At 42.4% G+C, this 21,965-nt stretch overlaps 1 protein-coding gene across 3 annotated transcripts in view; it reads left to right on the plus strand.

The window, feature by feature from the left end:
• ARID5B (AT-rich interaction domain 5B) overlaps positions 1-19,816 on the plus strand; it is a 206,923-nt gene extending 187,107 nt beyond the window's left edge. For all 3 annotated transcript variants that reach the window (XM_020998264.2, XM_020998263.2, XM_020998265.2), the window contains 2 exons: positions 9,946-10,144; positions 13,648-19,816. In XM_020998264.2, coding sequence (XP_020853923.1) covers positions 9,946-10,144; positions 13,648-15,801 — 2,353 coding nt within the window. In that variant the 3' untranslated portion in view covers positions 15,802-19,816. The remainder of the gene's footprint in view (positions 1-9,945; positions 10,145-13,647) is intronic.
• The last annotated feature ends 2,149 nt before the right edge of the window (positions 19,817-21,965 follow it).

Below are 21,965 nucleotides of genomic sequence, written 5' to 3' on the forward strand. Positions count from 1 at the left end.
TAATAATTCGTATTCATATAGTACCACAAGATTGACAAAAGTGTTTTCCTTACAACTCTGATAAGAGATTGTCATCCCTGTGTGGCTGATGAGAATGCTGAAGCCAAGAATTTAAGTGGATTGCCCAGACGGCACGCAGGTCAGACCTCTCATCAGTGGCATTTGAACTCACACCTCCGGAGTTGAGTCCACCGCTCCTGCTGCTGCAGCTCAGACGTCTGGGACAGCCCAGGGCAAGTCTGTGCAGCACCATCTTCTCTCCTCTGCAGGCCAAACCTCTTCCTCCATTCTGGGATCACTCTAGGCCCTTTACATGACTAGTCACCTTTCCCTGGATCCTCCACACTTGATCAGCACACCTGGAAACAGAGTTGGCAGAACTGGACACTGTGCTGAAGACCTGATCCGAGCAGGGCCAAGGACGGTGATCCTCTTACGTCCTCCAATCTGGCAGCCTCGCTGCTATCATGAGGACGTTGCTAGTTGAGCCAGATAATGGCGGGTTGAATCCTGGCTGTGCTGTGTGTCCTCGGCTAATCGACATCTCTTCCTCAGTTTCCTTGCTTGTAAAACAAAGGCTTTGGACTCAGTGGCCTCTAAGGTCCTTCTCAGTCCTGTGGTCCTATGTTGAGTTTTGGACAGATGGCCTCTGTGGTCTCTTCCATCCCTAAGTCCTGTGATAATGTAATCTAAAAGCAAATTAGCTTTTCACAGGTATTTCACTTTGGAATTTGTTGAGGAAAAGGGCTATCTCCTGGAACCCAGTTTTTCTCCATCCAGCCAGTGTTCCCTCCACCAGTGCCCTCCTCTTCAGGTATCCCACCAACTTTTTTCTGTCTTTCTTGAATACTGTTAGCAGTCCATCAGTAGGCATTGAGGAGCTGCTCTGAGAAAGGCGCTCCGAGAGATACAGGGAGAAGACCTGGAGTGTCTTGGACTCTAAATTGTAGAGATGCTTCAGGATGGAAGCAGAGATCTCTTCTAGTCAAGGCAGCAGGGAAGAATTCATTGATGGAAGGGGTCAGACATGAACTCGACTTGGAAGAATGAGTGAAGCTTTGGGGTAGGATCGATGGTGAGTGTGGTCAGCTTTGATCCCCTAAAGAATACTCAGATCTTTGTTGGTCTCTGATGAGTTATAATATGTAAGAAAAGGGAAAGAAACATTGAAACACAAATGAGATTGAAAATGTGCTACTTGACAAAGGTAGCAAGGGGAAAAGTGGGGCACAGATCTGATTGACCAAATGAGAAAGAAAGTGTAGATTTGGGGGTGAGCCTATTCAAAGACTGCCCCCCCCCGAAAAGCTCCATACTGAAGCTTCCTCAGATGGCCCTTGTCACTCACATTCTTTCCATGGCTGGCGGCCCAGCAGCAAAGGAGCAAGAACACTGGATTAAGAGCCAGGACATGTGGTTCTGCTCCTCAACACCTGAGTGAGCTTGGTCGAGTCATAATAACAACAATGACAACAGCCGTAATAACCGCCTGCTAACACATACACATAAGGTGTTTTCAGGTGTGCGGAGTACTCAGTGTATGGTAGCTCATCGGATCTCCATCTTCCTAAGCTTATTGTCTTCCTTAGTAAAAAGGTTTGTAGAGGAAGGTGCACTGAGTGGTCTCAGAGGTCCCGGTTAGCTCCAGAATTCTAAGCTTCTGCCATTTGGAGTTGTTTGGCTACAAGGTAGAGAGGTACCAAAGCATAGCGAATAGAAAGCCAGCCACAGAGCCAGGGTTCAGTTCATGCCTTGGACACATATTGACCGTACAGCCCCAGGCAAATCATTATCCTTCTCAATGCCCTAGGCATTTAGCTCCCTAAACTCTTTCAAGTGGCCGAGAAGGTGCCCACCTTCCCTGGTTCCCCCAGGGAGCTCTCCAGAATGAAGAAATCACAGGTCCAACCTCTATCCCTTTGTCTTCTTCTCTCCTCTCTTCTTTGATCCTATCCCATCCCAACCCTTCCTATCCTATTCTGTTTTCTTTTATTATTATTATTACTATTTAATTATTATTATTCTTCCCTCTCCTCTCTTATCCTTTCCCATCGCATTCCATCTTATCCTATCCCTTTTTATCATATCCTGTCCTCCCTTCTCCTTTCATCAACTGAAGCTCCGCCACCTTCTGGTCTTTCTTGTCTCCTCTCACATAGCCCACAAAAAGGCTCGATGTCCTTATCAGGGGCCTCCAGTTCAAACAATCCAATGCTCATTTCTGAAAGTTAGCCAGAAGACGCCTGCTGTACCCTTTTCTCATCTGTCCTCATGAAGCTTGATTGTTTGGGCAGGTCAGGGTAACACTCCTCAGTAGTCTCTTTTCCGCCCTCCTAAAGATCTACTCAGAGGCTTTGGGGAGATCATTTAATATGCATCCTCTCCCTAAGGCCAGTCGGTATTGTAAACCAGTTCAAATAACTTTCTATTACATGGGACCTTTCAAGAAACTTTATTTAAAACAAAAACAAACAGCCCATCCCTGAAGAAGAAAAACCGGATTTTAAAATAACTAACAGCCAATAAAAATCTTGATTTCAGGATTTTTTTTTTTTAGATTTGCCTTTAACTCAAGTTGTAATTAGCAAAAGGTTTTCCTTTACACTGATGGGTGAGAAAACACCCTTAGGCCCAAACCAATCCAGAGCGTGTTTGTGTCATACTTTGAAAGTCTCTTTCTGTCTTTGTCTGATCCTCAGACTTGTCCAGCTCTCTTTGGGTCAAGGACATTGTTGTATTGTTTGTATTTGCCTCTGAACTTTCGTGTTCCCTTTCTTGAAGCCAACTCTGGGACTTAAGAGAACTTTACAGGTCCCATGTTTTATTGGTATTTCTCATCAAGCATGCATTTAAATTCGAGAATAGATTAGGTGCCTTAGTCCTTTTTCTTTTTGATAAATAACAGGAGGTTTCTCCTTATGATTTTCTGTCCTCGGGGCTTTATCATTAAGATTAAATAACTGTACTCTCAAGCATGCCACTGCACAAACATCTTTTCAATTATGTGAGTAACAGATGCTTTAACAAAGGAACTATTGAAAATTCAGAAAGCATGTTTCCAAAAGAAAGAAGAAAGAAAGAAAGTATCAGATGACAGAAGAATGCAATTGTTTACCATTAAAACATATCCTTAGCTCTTTCATTCAAACCCTCTCAGAACATTTTGTTTTTTACAAAAGTTATTCAGGACTTTAGTTGAAAGGATGAATGTTTGGGAGAATTGCTAGGCATTATATGGACATGAGGATAATAGGGGAGTAATTAATAGGATTATTATAGGAGCCAGAAGGCACCTAAGCGATAACCTAGTTTGCCCCCTCCATTTTATAGATGGAGAAACTAAGGCCCGCAGATGAAAATGACTTGCCCAAGATCTCTCGGGTGTTGAGTCGCCACAGTAGAATTCAAATTGTGGTCCTCTGACTTCAAACCCTGTACCACACCACCAGCTAACCTAGCAGTCCTCTCGTTACAAATTATATCAGTGCTGAGAGAGGGAACCATTCTCCCATGGACAGTATTGATCAATTGGCTTTATAGACACAGGGGACCTGCAAAGTTATCTTACCCAACCTCCTTCTCTTATACTGGAGAAAACAAAGTCCCAGCGAGTTCAACGGATCTGCCCAGGAAAGTCATACAGGAAGTAGTTGAGCTGAGACTTGATCCTAAGCTGCCTGACTCCATGCACTTTATCCAGAAGACTCATGTAGATAAAGGGCGTCCTTCATGCACTCCTAAGCTATCGAAGCCTTGGTAGCTTATATTCACTGTAGAGCTACTATTTGTGAATCTGCTTTGAAAACTCTAAAGTGATATGCCAATGTCAGGTTTCACTATTAATATCACTCCCCAAACACTTAAAAGTGCAGTGAGACAAAACAAACTTTTAGCTCCCGGCCCTATACTAGGCACTGGGAATAGAAAGATGAAAAATGAGACTATTGCTGACCTCAAGGAACGTATGGTCTAGTTGAAGGCAGGGAGGAAGTCGAACTGCCCTTTGACCACAAATAAACGTGCGTGCACGCGCACGCGTGTGTGTGTGTAAATATAAAATCCCTATCCATAGTATCTTTTTTACTATCTGTGAGGAAGAATCATAGGGTTATAGATGTAGGGCTGGAAGGGACCTCAGGGGTCTTCAAGTCTGACCCCTTCAGTTTCCGTGTGAGGAAACTGAGGCCCTGGTAGATGAAGTGACTTCCCTGGGGGCCCATCACCACCCTCAGCGCATCAGCAAAGGCTAGCTTCTCAGGTTCTCCCTGTCATGTTGCTGAACCGTGCAGACAGACAACCTCTGGCAGCTTGTGGTTCCGGCTTGTGGTGGTGCGTGCCCACCAGCTCACAGTTGTCTCTTGTCCCTGAACCTGCTGACTGTCTTTCTTCCCACTGGCTCATTCTACACATCAAGGCCACTGTTTGAGAGATGCTCTGCTGAGAACACTGCAGAGCCGAGATCCTTATCGAGAGCGCGCATCTCTGCAGAGTGGGGTTTGGCATCTACAACAGCTGAAGCAAAGAAGCACATTTGCTATTGTCTTCACAGCTCTGCACCCAGTGTAGAAACAGCCTCTTTTGGACATATCTCTCTGCATCTACCGAGCACTCGTGTGTGTCTGCAAAGTGCTTTTCTGCCATGTTTGTAATCAAGATGGTGCCCTGTGAGTTGAACAAGTGTGGATGGCATTGGAATCTTTTTCTAATCCTTGGAAGACTAAATGGTTTGTTTTGTTGGTAATTTTTTAACTGGAAGAGGAAAAATATACCTTCCTTTGGCTGAATATTTGGTGAGAGATTGTTTTTCACACTTCACAGTGAAGTTATATTTTCTATTTCTGGCCCAGAAGGAAAATGTCTGGCCAAACCCTTGATTGCCGAGACACTAGCATCTCTGCTAAGAAATGTAATGACTCCATTTTACATCAGATGAAGTCTGGAGCCCCAGTGGAAGCAATATAGCATGTCTTTCTCTGTGTTGCCATTGAAAAAGCAATGAACCAATTGTGCACAAAATTTAATAGCTACAGAGAGAGTGCCAGAGTTTTTAACCTGAGTAGGCCAATATTCCCCCCACCCTTGCCTCAGAAACATTTTGCTTCTGGGGGTGGCATAACTTACAGAAATATTTGGTATTTGCCATGGCTAGCCCCATGAAACATTCAACCCTGATTGGTAAGCTTGAGGTCCAAGCATCTCCCTAGCCCGTGTCTTTCTTTCTCCTCCTGACTTTGAATCAGGCCATGTACGCCTATACCGCATTTTTCAAATCTCTATAAATAGATGAATTCCCATCTCTTCTTCAGCACTGTTTGCTAAATGTTTTGGCCTCTGAGTTCAGTTATTCCATGCAGGCATTAATCAGGACAGGAGCCACTGGTGGTTAGTCTGGACATTATTCTGCCAGGGTTGGGGGTGGGGGGTAGTAGGGAACGTTGACTAATAAAGATTAAGAGCCTTTTCTTTTTTTATGAAATGCTAATGACAGAGACATGTGTGATATGCTGTGAAATACATTTCTCTAATGTGAAGTTTCTGGTTTTTGTTGAGAAAGAGACGCAGATCCCCAGAGGATTTTAGAATTTGTAAATATAAAAGTATCTGCCTTCGTGTTTAAAAAAAAAAATAAAGGGAGTTGGCAGGTAGCCAGATTACTTACATTACTGTAATAGATTTGCTGACCTCTGACTTGTGCTGCAGAGAAATACATTGAATTTTTCATAATATCAGATGAGGCAGATCTAAAAACTCAGGTTACACTGAGCTCCATTATTTCACTTGAGATTTAGTAAAGCAGGAATCTTTTCAAACCAGCTATTTCTGTATGATTATAATTTATTGGCCCAGACTCCAATAAATCAGGGTTAGCATGTCACTGATTTGTTCATCTAACTTGAGTTGATTTTAAGTTGTCTTTATTTAAAAAAAATCAAAGTCTTGCCTTTCACAGTGACTGAATTTAATAAGAATCTTTGTGATAGCAAAGGGCTCCCCTACTGTTTCTGCTTTGGGGTGGAAAATGCTATTCTTGTATTATTCCTGGAAGAGGAGAGAGGGAAAAAAAACCTCATGCTGCTCTAATTCGCCTATGGAAAGATGTTATTTTTCAATACATAATCGCTTACCTATTTGAGATCCATTAATGGCATCATAAATAAGCATTTGGCTAATCTGGAATTTGAAATCTGGATAATAATAAAGGTCCATTTATTTACATTGCTTCCAATCCCCAGACCTGATGAAGATCAGGGAGGGGAGAAAATGCTCTCTGGTTTTTCTAATGAATACATTGCTTCCCCCCCACATTCCTCCCCCCCCATTATATCCACCCACCTGAAACCCGACTGTGACCTAAAAGCTTGCAAGCCCATCTAAGTGATTTCTCCAGATTAATGAATTTTAGGGGGGCTGAGGTAGGGGGGAGAGGGACATTTTTGCTTTTATCTACACTGTTTAGAAACTGATTAAATCTTTGTTGTACTACAAATATTTGAAAATAATCATCTGCTGGGTTCAGGCATGTTGCATTCTGCTAAAATATTTGTATAATCCAAACCGCGTTCTTCCTGTGTTGGGCAATATTGACCTTCAGTTGGCTAACCTGTTTTAATGGTACCGCATGTTCGTTGAATGTTCAAATGCTCAAAAACCTGTAGTAGTTTTAATGCTCGGGGACTGTAAAAACTTCTAATAATCAAACAATAAGATCATATCCTGTGGGATAATTGTGTTGGACCTTGAGAGGATGACTGAAAAAACATTCAGTGAAAACTGCACCAAACGGAAATCGCTATATGAAGCTGTCTGTAATTGTTTGTGGTGGGAGTTGTCCTGCCCTCCAGAGCTGCACTGCTTGTAGACCTACTCACTTCACTTTCGCTGCCCCCACCCTTTCTCCTTGTATACATCCCTCTCCTTTTCTTCCTTCCTTTCTTAATTTCTATTTTTTCTCCTTACCTCCCCCTCTTTTTCCTTCTTTTTTCTGTTCCTTCTTTCCCTCTTCCCTTTCTCTCTTTTCTTCCTTTCTTTTCTTCAGTCCTTCTTTTTGTTCCTTCCGTTTCCTCTCTTTCTTTTCTTCCTTCCTTTCTTTCATTTCTTCCTTACTGTAATTATCCTCCTGCTATTCAGAAGACTACCAGCCCAGCCCATGACCCTATCCTTTAAATGCATGTGCACACACACACACACACACACACACACACACACACACACACAGTGCAGAACAACGCACATGGACAGCCTCTGAGCCTTGAACAGGCAGTGCTTATGTTTGGATTCAGTTTTACCTTAGTCATGCCTCTTTCCAGATACAAGAAACATTTAATTCCAGATTTCCTGCTTCTGGCTCTCAGCCTTTGACCAGCAAAGTGAAATGTGTTTTCACTGTTCCTGGCCAGCCCAGCTGCTGAGTTGAGTGGAAAGAAAGAAAGAGGAAAAAAAAAGACAAAAAAATGAAAATGTAGTCCTCCTACTTGAACTCACAAGATTATAGTATAAGAGGAAATTTAAGCCTTGGCTACTAATTGGCACCTGTCTAATGAGCCAGGGTGCACTTCTTGCCTGTGGTATCAGAACCGAGGCTAAGAAAGAAGACTATTACATGATGTTCCAGAGAAGGAATTTCAGTGGTGATTGAGGCTCCCTGGCTGCCTCCCTTCTTCACCCTCCACCCCTGAAGGGTTCTCATAGAACTTCTGTCCATGGGGTCATCATCTCATTTGAAGATGAGGAGAATTGGGAATGGAGATGGTGGGGAAAGGAATACCATTGGAACATGTAAGTTTCAAATGCACCTCCAGTTGCCACAGCAACCAAACAAAAATCAAACAATCCTATCTCTGTGATAACAATTATTGCAATAAAATGTGTTTTGATTAAAGTCAATTTTAAATATTTAACACATGGAGGGAAAGGATGTAAATACTGTCCTCACGTGAACCCCACCTTTCCACTGCTGTGAAATGAGGGGGCCCTTGGCAGGGCCCAGGTGAAATTATTAGACGTTTGGGGGAATGTTGTTGGGGGACTTTACAGATGAAGTAGAATAAATTCAAGTATGAACAAGATTGTTTTTTTTCTCTCTTATTCTGCTTAGTTATGCTTTTTATTATATAAACATTAGCTGTAATATTACAGTGGGAAGCAGGTATTTGGCAGCTATATATTATTTTAGTAAGTCTGCATAGAGGGAGTACTTTCCAGTTTTAGCAGCTGTAACATGTTTAAACTCAGTTTGTAATGGGATCTGAAGATGAATATTCCCCATGGGCTCTCCTTAGCTTTGTTGCTGGCCCACTGCCAAATTTAGGGCTCGAAAGTATTATTCACGCCTCCTTGCACATACCTTGTCAGAGCATGCTCAGTTAATGAATTTCGTTTCTAATACGGCATAAATTGGGATTTGATTTTACCATATTTTATGTAGTATTTTATTTAAAAATGAAATTTTATGATCACAGGCAGCTCCGTTTCTGCACTCTTAAAGCCAAAACTATTGGTACAGTCAAAGAGGTAGAGATCCAAATTGCATGGTTAGAAACCAATTGTAGGATAACGAATGAACATCCCAGGCAAAGGGTTTTCTGCCTGGGAGTCTTAGATTAAAGATAATTAGGATTCCCAATCTTTGAACAGATTTATGTTGTTTATAAGTAGAGTGCATTTTCTTCATTGAGTCAACTTGTCTTATTTAAAACAAATTATGTTTGTTGTATTAAAGTTCATATTTTTAAGGCTGAGTCTTGTATTAATCCCACAGTGAGTCATTAATCACACCAAATGCATTATAAAAACTTTAATCACAGAAGTTGAAACTGAGATTGTAATGCAATCCATCCCTTTTAATTACATCAGCTATTTTTCCCCATTCGGATCAAGAGCTATGTCGCAGAGGGAAAACAGATTAAAATGAAAGCTGTTTGATGTTTCTCTTTTTTGAAAGCAATTTTATTGATTTTGTTAAAGAAAGTTACAGAATTAAAATTCTAAAATTTTTTAGTTCTCTGATTTCCGTGGTCTCCTTGCCTTTCTCCTCTTTTCTGCCTTATGATTTGGTTCTAACTGGAGTCTCAGGAAACTCCCTCCCTACTGCTGGAGACCCCATAAGAAGTTTTCCTCCTTGGAAATGCTCAATAAGGTGCCTGTTGCTTGATGGGACTGTCCTTGAACCACTACCAACATGGAGGGAGGCATTGACCCCCTACTCATGCCAAGTCTTCAGTTTCTGGAAATATTGTTGCCCTCATGCTAATCTGGGTGCCAGATTTGTGTCAGCTGTGCTTTCAGGATAATATGTCTTCCCTTGCATCTTTGGGTAGAGTAGAAAAGTGGCCTTAGGACTCAGATTCAAATCCAGGTGTTATGATGCTGCCGCTTCATTGCCATATGCCCTTGAGTAGGTCACTTAATCATCTGAACCTCAGTTTTCTCAGCTGGAAAATGGCAATAATGATGAGACATAACCTACCTCCCAGGGTTGTGAGTCATAAATAGGTATAAAGTACTTTGTAACTGTCAAGCTGTATAAAGGGGCTTTCAAGTTGTATAAAGCACAGAGTCAAGATTAATGCTCTTCACAGAAGATTGTTTAAGATATTAAGTGTTGGTTCTGATGATGACAGATTTATGCTAGTTCGGAGGGAATTTCTAGAATTTTATTTATGCCAATAGGGGAATGTCATCTTTAATGGAAAAATCTCTAGACTTGAAGTAAACAGAGCTGAGTTCTAGTCCTAGCTCTTGATATAGGACCTTGAGGGAGCCTCCTCTCGGCCTCCATTTTCTCATCTGTAAAATGAAGATGATTTCCAAGGATCTTCCCCCTTCTAACTCTTTGTGATTTGGTAATAGGTTGCATATATTAAAAGGAGAAGAAGGTGATGACCATGCAATGTTCTTGGCTGAAATTGTAAGGGCTGATCGATAATTTTTTCTTTAATCCTTTAGATTAATACTGCCATATGAAAGATTTATTAAAGGAGAGGAAGATAAGCCCCTGCCTCCAGTCAAACCTCGAAAACAGGATAACAGTTCGCAGGAGAGTGAAAGCAAAACAAAATTATCCGGAACCAAACGCGTCAAAAGTGAAAATCCAAAGAATAAAAAAGAAAAAGATAATGCTGCGAAGCCCCAGGACACACCCGAGGTTAGTGAACCGCCATAGTCCTGTGCTGAAACACTGCAATGAGAAGCATCCTGCTTTTGCGTCTTCCCGGTGGAATGCACACATTTGACCAGAGGGTCTCCTCTTGTAGCTTGCTCAAGGCCTGGAAAGTTCTGCTGGGCCTTCTTTTGGGTGCTCTGATTGGGAAGGGCTTTCATCAGCACCCATCACAGTCCCTCCTTCAGGGGTCTGATGGCCAATAAAACAGGTGGCTTCTGCTGAGGGCTGGCAAAGGGCTTCACAGAGTTGCATTAGAATCTTGGCAGCATACCAGGCATCTGGAGAATTTGAAAAGAATTTTAAAAATCAATTGAGGTTTGAAACTAGACAAGTCAGGCCTTAATCATGGGCATATCTCAAGTCATTCAGTGCCTAAGTAACTTTGAGTTATCCCTGCCCAGTGTAAGTGATCTGGCCATGATACCCAAATGTTGTGTGGAAAGCCTCTTTGAGACCATTTTCAATACACATTATTTATTGGGTAGTTTTGAAATGGCTCCTCAGAAACCATTATTATCTTTTCTGTTAATAGGTAGTTTCTGACCATTTTAAAACTAGCACCAGCCACCAGTAGACCACAGCTGCTGTGATGGATGCCCTCCCAGAAGCTAGACATAGAGACTGGTTTTGAAATTTGTTGTAACATGAATAAATTTTTTTTTAAAACCTTGCTCCCTATTAAAACACCAACACCGATGACAACTAAGGAGCCACATTCAAAGGCAACATGTTTTAGGATTCAACCCCAGGGGGAATTTTGGTGCTTCTGTTAAATGCCCCTAAAAATCAGGTCTATAATGAACCCAGAAGAGACACTCTAATTAAACAGTAGCTTCTTAAAAAATAAAAAAAAAATTAAAAAAACCCCTCCCTAACTGAAAATTAAACTGCTCAGCTGAGTCTTGTAGAAATAGATTATATAGATAGCAGGAGAAAAAAAATTCTTTTCATTTCATAAACATTTTAAGCCCCAGTAATTTAAACACACACACACACACACACACACACACACACACACACACACACACACACACACACACGCACACGCGCATGCACACGCCTATGAATTGGCCATATAACATGACCAAAATCAAGGAAGCTTCTAAGTTCATCTCTTGAACCTCAGATTGCTGAGCGATGTGGTCTGCTATATACACAACTGTTGCCTACGTCTAACAGATCAAGCTATGGATGCTGGGGCCAAAGCTGACCTTTGAATGTCTCTTTTTTATGGTTGGGTATCAATACCCAACTTCTGTCCCCAAATATTGCTTGCTGTAGGCGTCATCCTTAGCCGACCCACTGACGTAACATAACAAACAAGCCCTAACCTAGCTGGTGTAACCCTCATCTGAAGATGACAACATTCAGGAGCGCTAACTCAGAAGTTAGACTTGAGTCCCACCTTCGATGCTTCCTTTCTGTGTGACCTTGGACAAGTAACTTCACTATCTTATTTGGCCTCATTTGGCTTTTTAAAGATTTTGATTACTTCCAATACTGAATCATGTAAAAATTGGCGTAGCAAGTCTTCCTCTCATATTGATTGCTTCTCAATGACTTGGATTGCCAGGTTTATGCTAATTAAGGGATATGTATACCCCACCCCTCCCCTTGGATGCTAGGGAGAAAAAATGCCCTTGAGTTAACCAGGAAAGGTATTAACTTTTTCTTGCCTGGATTCTCGAGGATTCATGAATTTCTCCAGAAATCATCATGTGATTCTGCTGTTCCTCAGCAAGTAAGCCTTCAGCTTGTAGTTTCAGCAGATAAAAGGGCAAAATATTAAATATGAATTGCCTTCTTCCCCCTTTGACTCATACATTTTCCTGCCATTTTCATGTAATATGTGAGCTCAAGAGACTAGTGTTTGTGTGGAAGGAAGCCTGGCTGGTGCAGTCGTCACAAGATTTGGAAGAACATGGTTGATGCTGCTCTTGGTGCTGTCGCTAGCTAAATAGCCTGTTTCCTTGGGCTAGTGACTGAGCCTCAGTTTCCTCCTCTGTAAAATGAGAGCTGGGAGGAGCCTTAGAGATGATCTTGTCTAACTCCCCCTTTCATTTTACAGAAAAGGACACCGAGTCCCAAAGCAGTTAAGTGATTTGCCCAAGATCATACTGGTTGTAATTAGTCAATCCAGGGTTGTTGCCGGCTATAAGTTTCTTAGATTTGACTTCACAGAGAACATGTTAATATTTGGACTTTAAAAAAAAAACTCTCTGTGCAAGGATGAGATGGATGACCAAAGATTGTAACAAATCGTGCCTCCTCTAGCCCAGCAGGCTCTTGTAGAGAAACATCTTTTCAGTGGGTGTGGGTGTGATTTATTAGATGCTTTCTCTGCCACCCCCACCATCAAGGCTCCCCTGAAAACCTTCGTGCAACATTTAGATAATCACTTTGTGGATGCCTCCCATCTTAACAACTGAGGAGAACCAAGTTGGAGGGGGAGACAGAGACCATAAAAGACCAACACAAAGCGTGGTTTTGTGACCGTCCTCCACCAGGGCACGTCAGGACGAGATGACAGCTCTTATGAAAGGCCTTGTCAGTCAGCCAGGGTCACAGATGGAAAGTTGCAATGACCCTTGGAGGTCACAGTTCATCTGGCTCCATAATGGAATGAATGGAGTGGATTGTGCCCACAAGCTTTGTCAATGGGGGCAGCACAAAGAGGGGCTGTCTCATTGACGATAACTTATTTCAGGGAAGAGAAAAGCTATATTTGTAATGGCGCACATTGCCTGAATGTTGACAACTTCATTTTTAGCTTTAATACAAATGTAGCTTGCCACAATGCTGCAAGGGAGACTGGGAGTTTCTTTTCTCTTTGGCAGGCAGGCTGCCACGGCATCTGCATAATTTTTAAATATTTTAGCATTATTTGTGTATCGTGTGGCACCAAGGAGAAATTAACAACGCATAAGCGTCGCTAATTTTAAATTCACCAAATTGCAGAAATAAGAGTGAATCTGGCCATCTCGAAGACTAGGAAGAGGTGAGAACGTACTTTGCTGTTGTGTGCTTTTAATGGGGTTGCCTGCTTCTTTCTGGAAGAGAGCAACTGTTGTGTTTTGTTTTGTTTTTTTTTTTAATCTTTCTCAATGGTGTCATAAAACTACAACATGTAATTTCAAACCCATTTGGATAATTGACTGATTTGACAAGAAGACAACCTCAGAATTAAACTATATGTTGGAATCAAGAGATGATATGATTGTATACCATCAGTATACACGGCTTTGCTATTTTGATAGGTGTCTCATAAGAAACCAGTCGATATGCGTATTTCCCTTAATGTTTCTGTAATTTAGATTTCTTTGTTTAGAGCTGTGATTGGGGAGTAATAAAGCCTTTCAAAATTCTTGGTGGTGATTGACAAGCCTGTTTTTAAGGAAAGCTGCTGGGTGTAATATTGTATTTCATAGTGGGATCTGTCAACATTCTTTGCTTTCTTCTGACTTTCTATTGAAATATTTTATCAGGTCTCATCGGAGAAAGAGAAGGAGATGCCGGATCAGAGAAGCCTGACCGCACCCCTTGCTGCAGCAGAATTGAAGAAACAGATAGAAGGAATTCCGACAGAGGTGCTTATGTCCGGAGCAGACCCAGAAAAAGGAGACTTGAAGGACCAAGGCTGCCACAAGGAGAAAGCTGAGGAGGCCAAGGCCAAAGAGGAGGAGGAGGAGGCACCATCTTCCTTCCTTCCTCCCGTGCTCTCTGAGGAGGAGCCAGGCCAGATCCCAGTGGTTGGCAAAGAGTTGCACCCATCGCCGGATGTCCTCATTGACATGAAGCAAGAGCCCCAAGCCTGCAGTTTTACAGAGAACCCTGAAAATGAGCTTCAGGAAACCCCGTTCGGTAGTTTCCCCACCATGCAGCTGCCTTTGGCAAGCCAGAACGAGATGGAAGATGACAAGCTGCCTGTGATGGCCGATTACATCGCCAACTGCACTGTGAAAGTGGACCAGCTTGGTCACGATGACATCCATGATGCGTTGAAACAAAACCCCAAAGTCCTTGTGGTACAGTCATTTGACATGTTCAAAGAGAAGGAGTTGACGGTTCCCCATGACGACCCCACATTTAACTATACCCCCTTGCTTTACTCACGGGGTAATCCAGGCATCATGTCTCCTTTGGCAAAGAAAAAACTTCTGTCCCAGGTGAGCGGGGCCACTTTATCCAGCAGCTATCCCTATGGCTCCCCTCCCCCTTTGATCAGCAAAAAGAAACTGCCTGGTAGAGATGAACTGTGTTCAGGTTTGTCCCAGGCCCACCACGGTCCCAATGCAGACCACATGGTGGTCAGCCGGCCATCGGTAATACAGCACGTGCAGAGTTTCAAAAGCAAGACTTCTGAAGAAAGAAAAGTAATTAATGAAGTCTTTAAGCATGACAAATTAAGTAAGCCAGATCCCCACCGCTGCAGTTTCTCTAAACATCACCTTAATCCACTCACTGAGTCATATGGACTGAAATCAGATCTCGAGGAGAGCAAAGACAAACTGATGGAGAAAAGGGGACTCCAGCATTCCCACATGCCCAGCTTTCTGGCAGACTTCTATTCATCTCCTCATCTACACAACCTCTACCGACACACAGAACACCACCTTAATAATGAACAGACATCTAAATATCCCCCACGAGACATGTATAGAGAATCAGAAAACATTTCTACTTTCCCTTCACATAAACACCAAGAAAAACTCAATGTAAATTATCACACGTCTTTGCATCTGCAAGACAAAAAGACATCATTGGAAGCCTCTTCAGATGATCAACCCACAGATTTGAGTCTTCCAAAGAGCACACATAAGCAGACTGGAAAGGCCCTGGGCCTGGCTCATTCATCCGTGGGGCATCAGGATGGCAAGACTGTCTCACAGTTTCAGGTTATGAGCAGCCAGACAAATCGAGACTGTAACCCCAAAGCCTGCCGAGTGTCACCCATGACCATGTCGGCCCCCAAAAAATACATTGAATCTCTTCCCAGGTCTGGAAAGCCTCACCATGTGAGACTGGAAAATTTAAGGAAGATGGAGGGGATGGTTCACCCAATCATACACCGCAAAACAAGCCCCCAGAATATTGGCACAGCACGGCCTTTAAAGAGGAACCTGGAGGATTTGGATCTCGTGATTTCGGGGAAAAAAATCCGTGCAGTATCTCCCCTGGATTCCTCCAAGGAGGCCTCGGCAAAGGACAAGGCCTCGGAGCAGGATGGTGAAAGTTCTAAGCCGGCTCATGGCGGGCACGCCAGCAGCACGTTGGAGAGCCACAAGCTCCCTCTCTCTTCTCCCATCTTCACGGGGTTGTATCCAGGAACCCTGTGCTCGGGTCTCAATTCCCGAGTCCCGGCTGGATATTCTCACCCTTTGCAGTACTTGAAAAACCAGACTGTGCTCTCTCCACTAATGCAACCCCTGGCTTTTCATTCGCTTGTGATGCAACGTGGGATCTTCACATCCCCGGCAAATTCTCAGCAGCTCTATAGACATTTAGCTGCGGCCACACCTGTAGGAAGTTCCTATGGAGAGATTTTGCACAACAGCATCTACCCTTTAGCTGCTATAAACCCTCAGGCGGCCTTCCCATCTTCCCAGCTGTCATCTGTACACCCCAGTACAAAATTGTAAACTTAGCCTTCCAAAGCATCTAAATGAAAATGTCAATCTCGTAGCTTCACTCCTCACCCCGTGATGACATCTTGAAGAAGGAGAAGTCAGTATTCCTTCCAAAAACTAGGGCTCGGGATCCACCCTGCGAATTGAATGAATAGGTCTCTTTGATTGGGGTAAGGCTATGCTTTGGCAGTGTCGGTCTAGACCCCCTTTTCCTATGTCGATGGCCTCCCCAACCTCCAAATCATTTCACTTTGCACACGAGTTTTGTGAAGGGATTTACAACGTCCAAAAATTGCTAAAAGAGACCCTCATCTGCCCTCAGATCACTGGGCCTGAGCTAGAAAGGTGGCAATTCAGAGCAGGGGGAAAGGAAGACTGTGGTGAATCCACGCCATCCAAGGATGCCCATCTTTGGGTCAACTGCTTGACTTTTCAAGGTTAAATCAATGCAATGTATAGTGAATCTGCAATCGATCTTTCCTTTTGACACTATTAAGCCGGAAAAGTAAACACTGTTCAAATGACTGTATAGACTTGCTTCTTAAAAGGTACCTGTATTTGTTTGTTCACATAATTTATATACAGGTAGTTCCATTTCCCCCTTCCTCCCCAGTTTATTCTGTCCTATTTTTTTTTTAATTAAACAGTATCATTTTGTTGGCAGGTCTTTTGTTTCTGTTTCCTGTTTTGTTTTGTTTTTGTTTTTTTAAAGGCTGTTCTAGTTGTTGATGTGTGTATATTTTTTTCCACATCTTATCATTTGGAGCAGCTTTGGGTGGTAAAGTTATTGTTTACAAATTGAAGCAACCAATTCAAGTGGAACAAATGGAGAGAAGGAGAGAGAGAGGGAGAGAGACAGACGGCGGATCACACGATGGTGCAAACCAAGTTCATTTTTCAATCGGCAATTTAAGGATTTTGTTCCTCCTACACGGCAGGGCCGAAAGAGCTTCTCCACTGTGTACCCAGCCAAAGGCTTTGCTTTGAAGTGTTGGGTTCTGTGAAAATGTTCAGCATTGTACGTACCTTATCTAGGCTGTGAAACTGTCCTACATACCAGAGGAATCATAAAAACACAAACTTCATTGGCAACAAACCACAGAATAATAACCCAATCCAGAGGACATACTTGTGGGCTGTACAGATATTTTAGGAATTCCAGAAATTAAAGCAGGAGCCAAGATGATCTCCACTGATGTTGGGTTGAAACCCTTTAAGAGGCTGGAGAAAGGAGGGCTAGAGGGCGGCTGGGGGGAAGGGAGAGAAGGCCAGATGGGACTAACTTAGTCAAAGAGAATTTGGAGACATCAGACACCTTCCCCCAGCGGAGCTGTCCTTAGTGTCAACATTGACTTGGTCCAGTTGGCCTCTTAACAGATACAAAGAAGAGCCCGCTGCCACCATAGCATCATGGCTGTTGATTACAATTGGAGTATGTAATTACACATATGAAAAAGAAACTCATCTTTGGTTGCAAAGGCAGTGTTGTCGTGGTGGTTGTTTTAACCGATGGCCTATCTGGCAACAGATTTTGCTTGATGTTTGCTTCTGTCGTGTGAAATAAATGCTGACGCTGGTCAAGCCATGGGAAAGATGTGGATGATTTGTTTTGCCCCTGTGTTTCATGGGCTACTGAGATGTAACCACAGAGTGTTTTGTTTTCAAAATGTTTTATCAGTCCAAAAAAAAAATGGTGGGTTTCCTTTTGGCCTTCCCTGAGAGTCCCCCCTCCTATATCCATAGATGGTCATTTTGTTAAAACTCTGTACCACTTCCCTCCCCCCATGATTTCCCATAGACATTAGTTCTCTAGTTACCTGACGTTTGGGGTTTTTTTTTTCCATTTCTTTTTCCTCTGAGATGTTTTGTTGTATGAAAATTGATGACAGTTTTCAACTTCTAAATAAGCAACTCGCCTGCAGAATTTTCAAAACTGGTAAGGCTCTAGAACAAAGCCATGCATGCAATGCATTTATTTGTATTGAAACGTCACCACGACATAAAGCCAAATATCTAATGTAACATACTTAATATCCAAAGGTGAAAACAAGAAGAATGTAGTCATCCAGTGTTCAAAGTTCCATTTGCTTCAATTAATTACTTACCTTCCTGTGGGGAAAAAAAAAACAAACAAACACGTGTGTGGGTGTGTGTGTATATATGTATGTATGCCCATATATACATATATATGAGAGAATATTAAATAAACTAATAGACTTTAGGTTATACATGTGTGAGTGCATATTATCCTGCTGTTGCACAAGAGAGTGAGTGAGAGAGAGAGAGAGAGAGAAAACATCACAATCCCAGCTGGTTTCCTTCCAGCAGGGACATATAAGGAAGTTGCACTAGATAGAAATCGTGACAGAACCAGAGAATATGGAAGAAAAACAACCCCATGGTCATTCCACAGTAAACGAGCTTGTTTAAAAAAAATGGGGGCTTCCCTTTTGGGGGGTCACTTATAAATTGTGGGCCTGGGGGTATTTGTTTTCTGTGACGCACTGATCTCACTTTGGTTCCATCAGGTTGGAATTGGGTCATGCCATTTTCAAATCACGTTAATAGAAGCCAGCATTCATTTTTCTCGTTTGTTGCAAGAGGAGGCTCACTGTTTCACTCTGAGGGAGATCAAATGCTAGGTGAAACCTCAGGACCACTAATGAGAAATGGTGGGACTCCCTCCGGAAGCAACACGTTATTATTTGTTATTGTTTTTTTTAAATCTCAACCAAAATCTTGGAATTCTTTCTCCCAGAAGACCATTGAATTCCTCATTGGCTGAGAAGGGCTTTTTTCTTTTTTTAAAGTCTTACACGGGGTTTTGTTTGTATTGTTTGAGTCCAAGGGGCCTTATTATTGAATGGAGTTGTGCAAGCCTTTTGTTGTGCAACCAAACCATTGTTATTGGTAGTTTTGTAAAGGAAACTGTGGAGTCTAATGGGCAACAGAGTCATAAATCTGTTTACTGAGAACAGCTTCCAAGAAATGTTGCAATTCCAAATGCACTAAGTTCATGATTCATTGGATATTTTGGAGGTTATAAGATTTAAATAACAACCTTCCCCCATCAAAAAAAAAAAGAAAAACACAAAAACAACTCTTGACTTTAGCAAACTCATTTTTAAAAATAGAGCCCAGTTGAGTTGCAGAATTCAGTGTCCTCTTAGTAAATGATTAGAATGTGGAATATTTGCAACTGAACTGTCTTATTTAGTTAGTTATTGGAGACTCTCAGTTCACATTTATCAGAGCATAAAGAATGGTTTGTTCAAGCCCAGTATTGACTTTACAATTTACTGAACTGGTGCATGAGTTCTTAAGTACTGTATCTTACTACGTTGCTGTGTCTCATAGAAGTTTTGAGTTGGTCCCACAAAGATCTTTTATGTAGTGTGCCTTCAAAGAGAGCAGTTCATTTTTCTCTTCACTGATTGTTCCATACGGTCACATTTTGTGGTGGTCAAGCCAAGTCCCATCTGGTCCAGTTTTCCAATTGTCCTGATCTTAATGAGGAATGGGAATGATTTCACTCTGGCGAGACCCACACCATTGAAACGATTATCCTAAGCACTTAACTCCAGTGTTGGCTGTAAATGTATTTGACATTCTGCTTGTCTCCCTATGGTTGAAATGTGTTTGAAGAAAAGGCAGCATAATCTCTTGGCTGTTCATACTTTTTTAAACTTTTTCTTTGTTGTAAATATTGTATACTTTTGGTGATTTGAGTTATGTAACCTCTATGCTCTGTAAGGTGGTTATTTGTATATAGTAAAATGGCCCAGTGATATTAGAGACTTTCCCATGGAGAAGGTTATTGAGTAACCTCTGCATTAGTTTGAACACTACCAGAAATAAAGCTGAGCCAATTATAAACACTCGATTTTGTATGTTTTCCAAATTGTACTTATTAATGCTTTTGATACTGTATCACGTGCCAATAGTTTCCCAATCACATAGCAGGCAAGAGATATTTTGTACTTTTTGATCCACGGTCATATTTAATAAAAAAATGTTACTATCTGTTCCCTTTGGTGCCTGAGTAATAATTCTATCTCCTGCTTTTCCTATTGAGAAGTCACTGGATTTTGAAGGCTGCCCCATCCCTGCCCCCAACCTTCCCTTCTTTTATGCCAGTAAAAGGCGCTACTTCCCAGGGGAGAATAGAGGTATCTACTTAGAACTGGAGGGGACCTTTGAAATCTAGTCCGAATGCCCTGTTTAGCAGATGAGGAAACTAAGGCACAAGGGAAGAGACTTTCAAATCCAGATCCTCTGAAACCAAATCGGACGGTCTTTTCATTAGGGATACATTGCGCTATTCAAAAGTATCCCCAGACAATTTCTGGTCAGTATTGGGCTCTCTCCCGGGATTTCTGAGTTTATAATCTGAAAGGGGGTATTCCCCAGTCACTTGCTCTGGGACACCCTCCTGTGAGCTCTCTTCTTCCCTGCAGTAGAGATGCAGGGGCTCAGGTGGGATATAAGGGCGATGGGCAGGAAGCTGCCCTGAACAAGTGCTCGAGCTGTGTGCATGTAGATTGACCCCTTTTGGGGGAGATTTCCGGTTTTTGGAGGTCCCCTCAGAACCACATCCCATCACCGTCAGCCACACCTGCTTCCCAGCCCCTCCCCCCTTTCCACAGTACACCTCATCTCTACAAATTCATTACCATATCACCTGCCTTCTAGGCCTTCCTGTGCTTTCCAGTCTTTCCCATCTGTTTTTTTAGCATGCAGTAGCTCACATTGATTTGTAAAATGCTTTGCAGACATCTCATTTTATCCTCAAAACAGCCCTAGGAGTTGGTTGCTGTTTGTTTCACCATTTTACAGGTGAGGAAACTGAAGCAAAGAGGTTAAATGACTTTCCCAGGCTCATACAGTAAAGGTGAGATAGGATTTGAATTTAGGGCATCCTGACTCTGTGCTGCGCTCCATCTACCACGCCGTACATCTTAGGAGGTGTGGAGCCTTGCAGAGATAGACATTTAACTTGCCCCCTTCAATAAATTGTGGTGGATTGAAACCCTTTAAAAGAGAACGACCCAGACTTTGTTCACAATCCACATTTATGAGATCCTACAAATCTAGGAAGTGGCAAGAAAGAGGAGAAAAAGATTCTTTCTCCAGCTTTACAGCTAGAAGAGGTTTCAGAGGTCAGCTGGTCCAAGCTGTTCATTTTACAGGTGAAGAAACAGGCCCAGAATTAGATCACTTGCCTTGAGGTACAAGGGTTGGCTTGGCCAGAGGTGACTCCCAAATGGGCAGTAATTTATGGTTAATGATCTTAAGTTCTCTTTGAAGAAAGTGAGTCCAAAAGCCTCTGTTTAAGAACCCCCAGCAAGTGCTTCTGTCAGGCCTGAAGTTCATGGGTATGCCCAAGGTGGTGAGAAAGGGAATCCTAAGTAAATTCGTGTCCAGAGCAGGCTGGCATTTGCACAGCACAGGAGTTAGAAATGATTTGTCTTTGTGGTCAGGCTTCCCCAGAGAGCCTGGTCTGTTTGCCAATGGTTTGACCCATTTCTAACTTGTAGAAAGGACCTCAGCGCCTGGGGACAGAATCCAGACAAGGTCTGGAAGCTCGAGGAAGAGAACTAAACAACTGAGTTAATGAAAGTCTAAAGCATTTTGGGGTTCAATAAAAATACCTTTGTTCATTTCAAAATAATCAACATAGCTGATAGAGTACTTGAAGATTTGCAAAATTGCTTTACAAATATTATCTCATTTGATCCTCACAGTCCTGGGAGAAAGATATTCACTATTATCTCCATTTTACAGATGAAAAAACTGGGAGCAAAGGTTCAATGACTTGCCTAGGGTCACACTGTTATCCAGGCTAGCTGCACACCTAGAATTCTGGTGTCACTTGTTTAGTTTCAGTCACGTCCAACCCTTTGGGACCCCATTTGGGTTGTGCTTGGCAGAGATATTGGAGCAGTCTGCTCCTCCAGCTCATTTTACAGATGAGGAAACAGAGGTAAACAGGGTCAAGTGACTTGCCCAGAATCACACATCTAGTGACTGAGGCTAGATTTGAACACGTCCTCCTGAATCTAAGCCCAGTGTTCTATCTCCACTATGCCATCTAGCTCCCTCAAAAGACAAGCCCTTCCACAAGGGGGCCAACCCATCTACAAATTAACAACAAACCTATAAATTTTATATATGTA

The sequence above is a fragment of the Phascolarctos cinereus genome, unplaced genomic scaffold (assembly GCF_003287225.1).
Source record: "Phascolarctos cinereus isolate Bilbo 61053 unplaced genomic scaffold, phaCin_HiC Scaffold_3;HRSCAF=262, whole genome shotgun sequence".
Lineage (NCBI taxonomy): Eukaryota > Metazoa > Chordata > Mammalia > Diprotodontia > Phascolarctidae > Phascolarctos > Phascolarctos cinereus.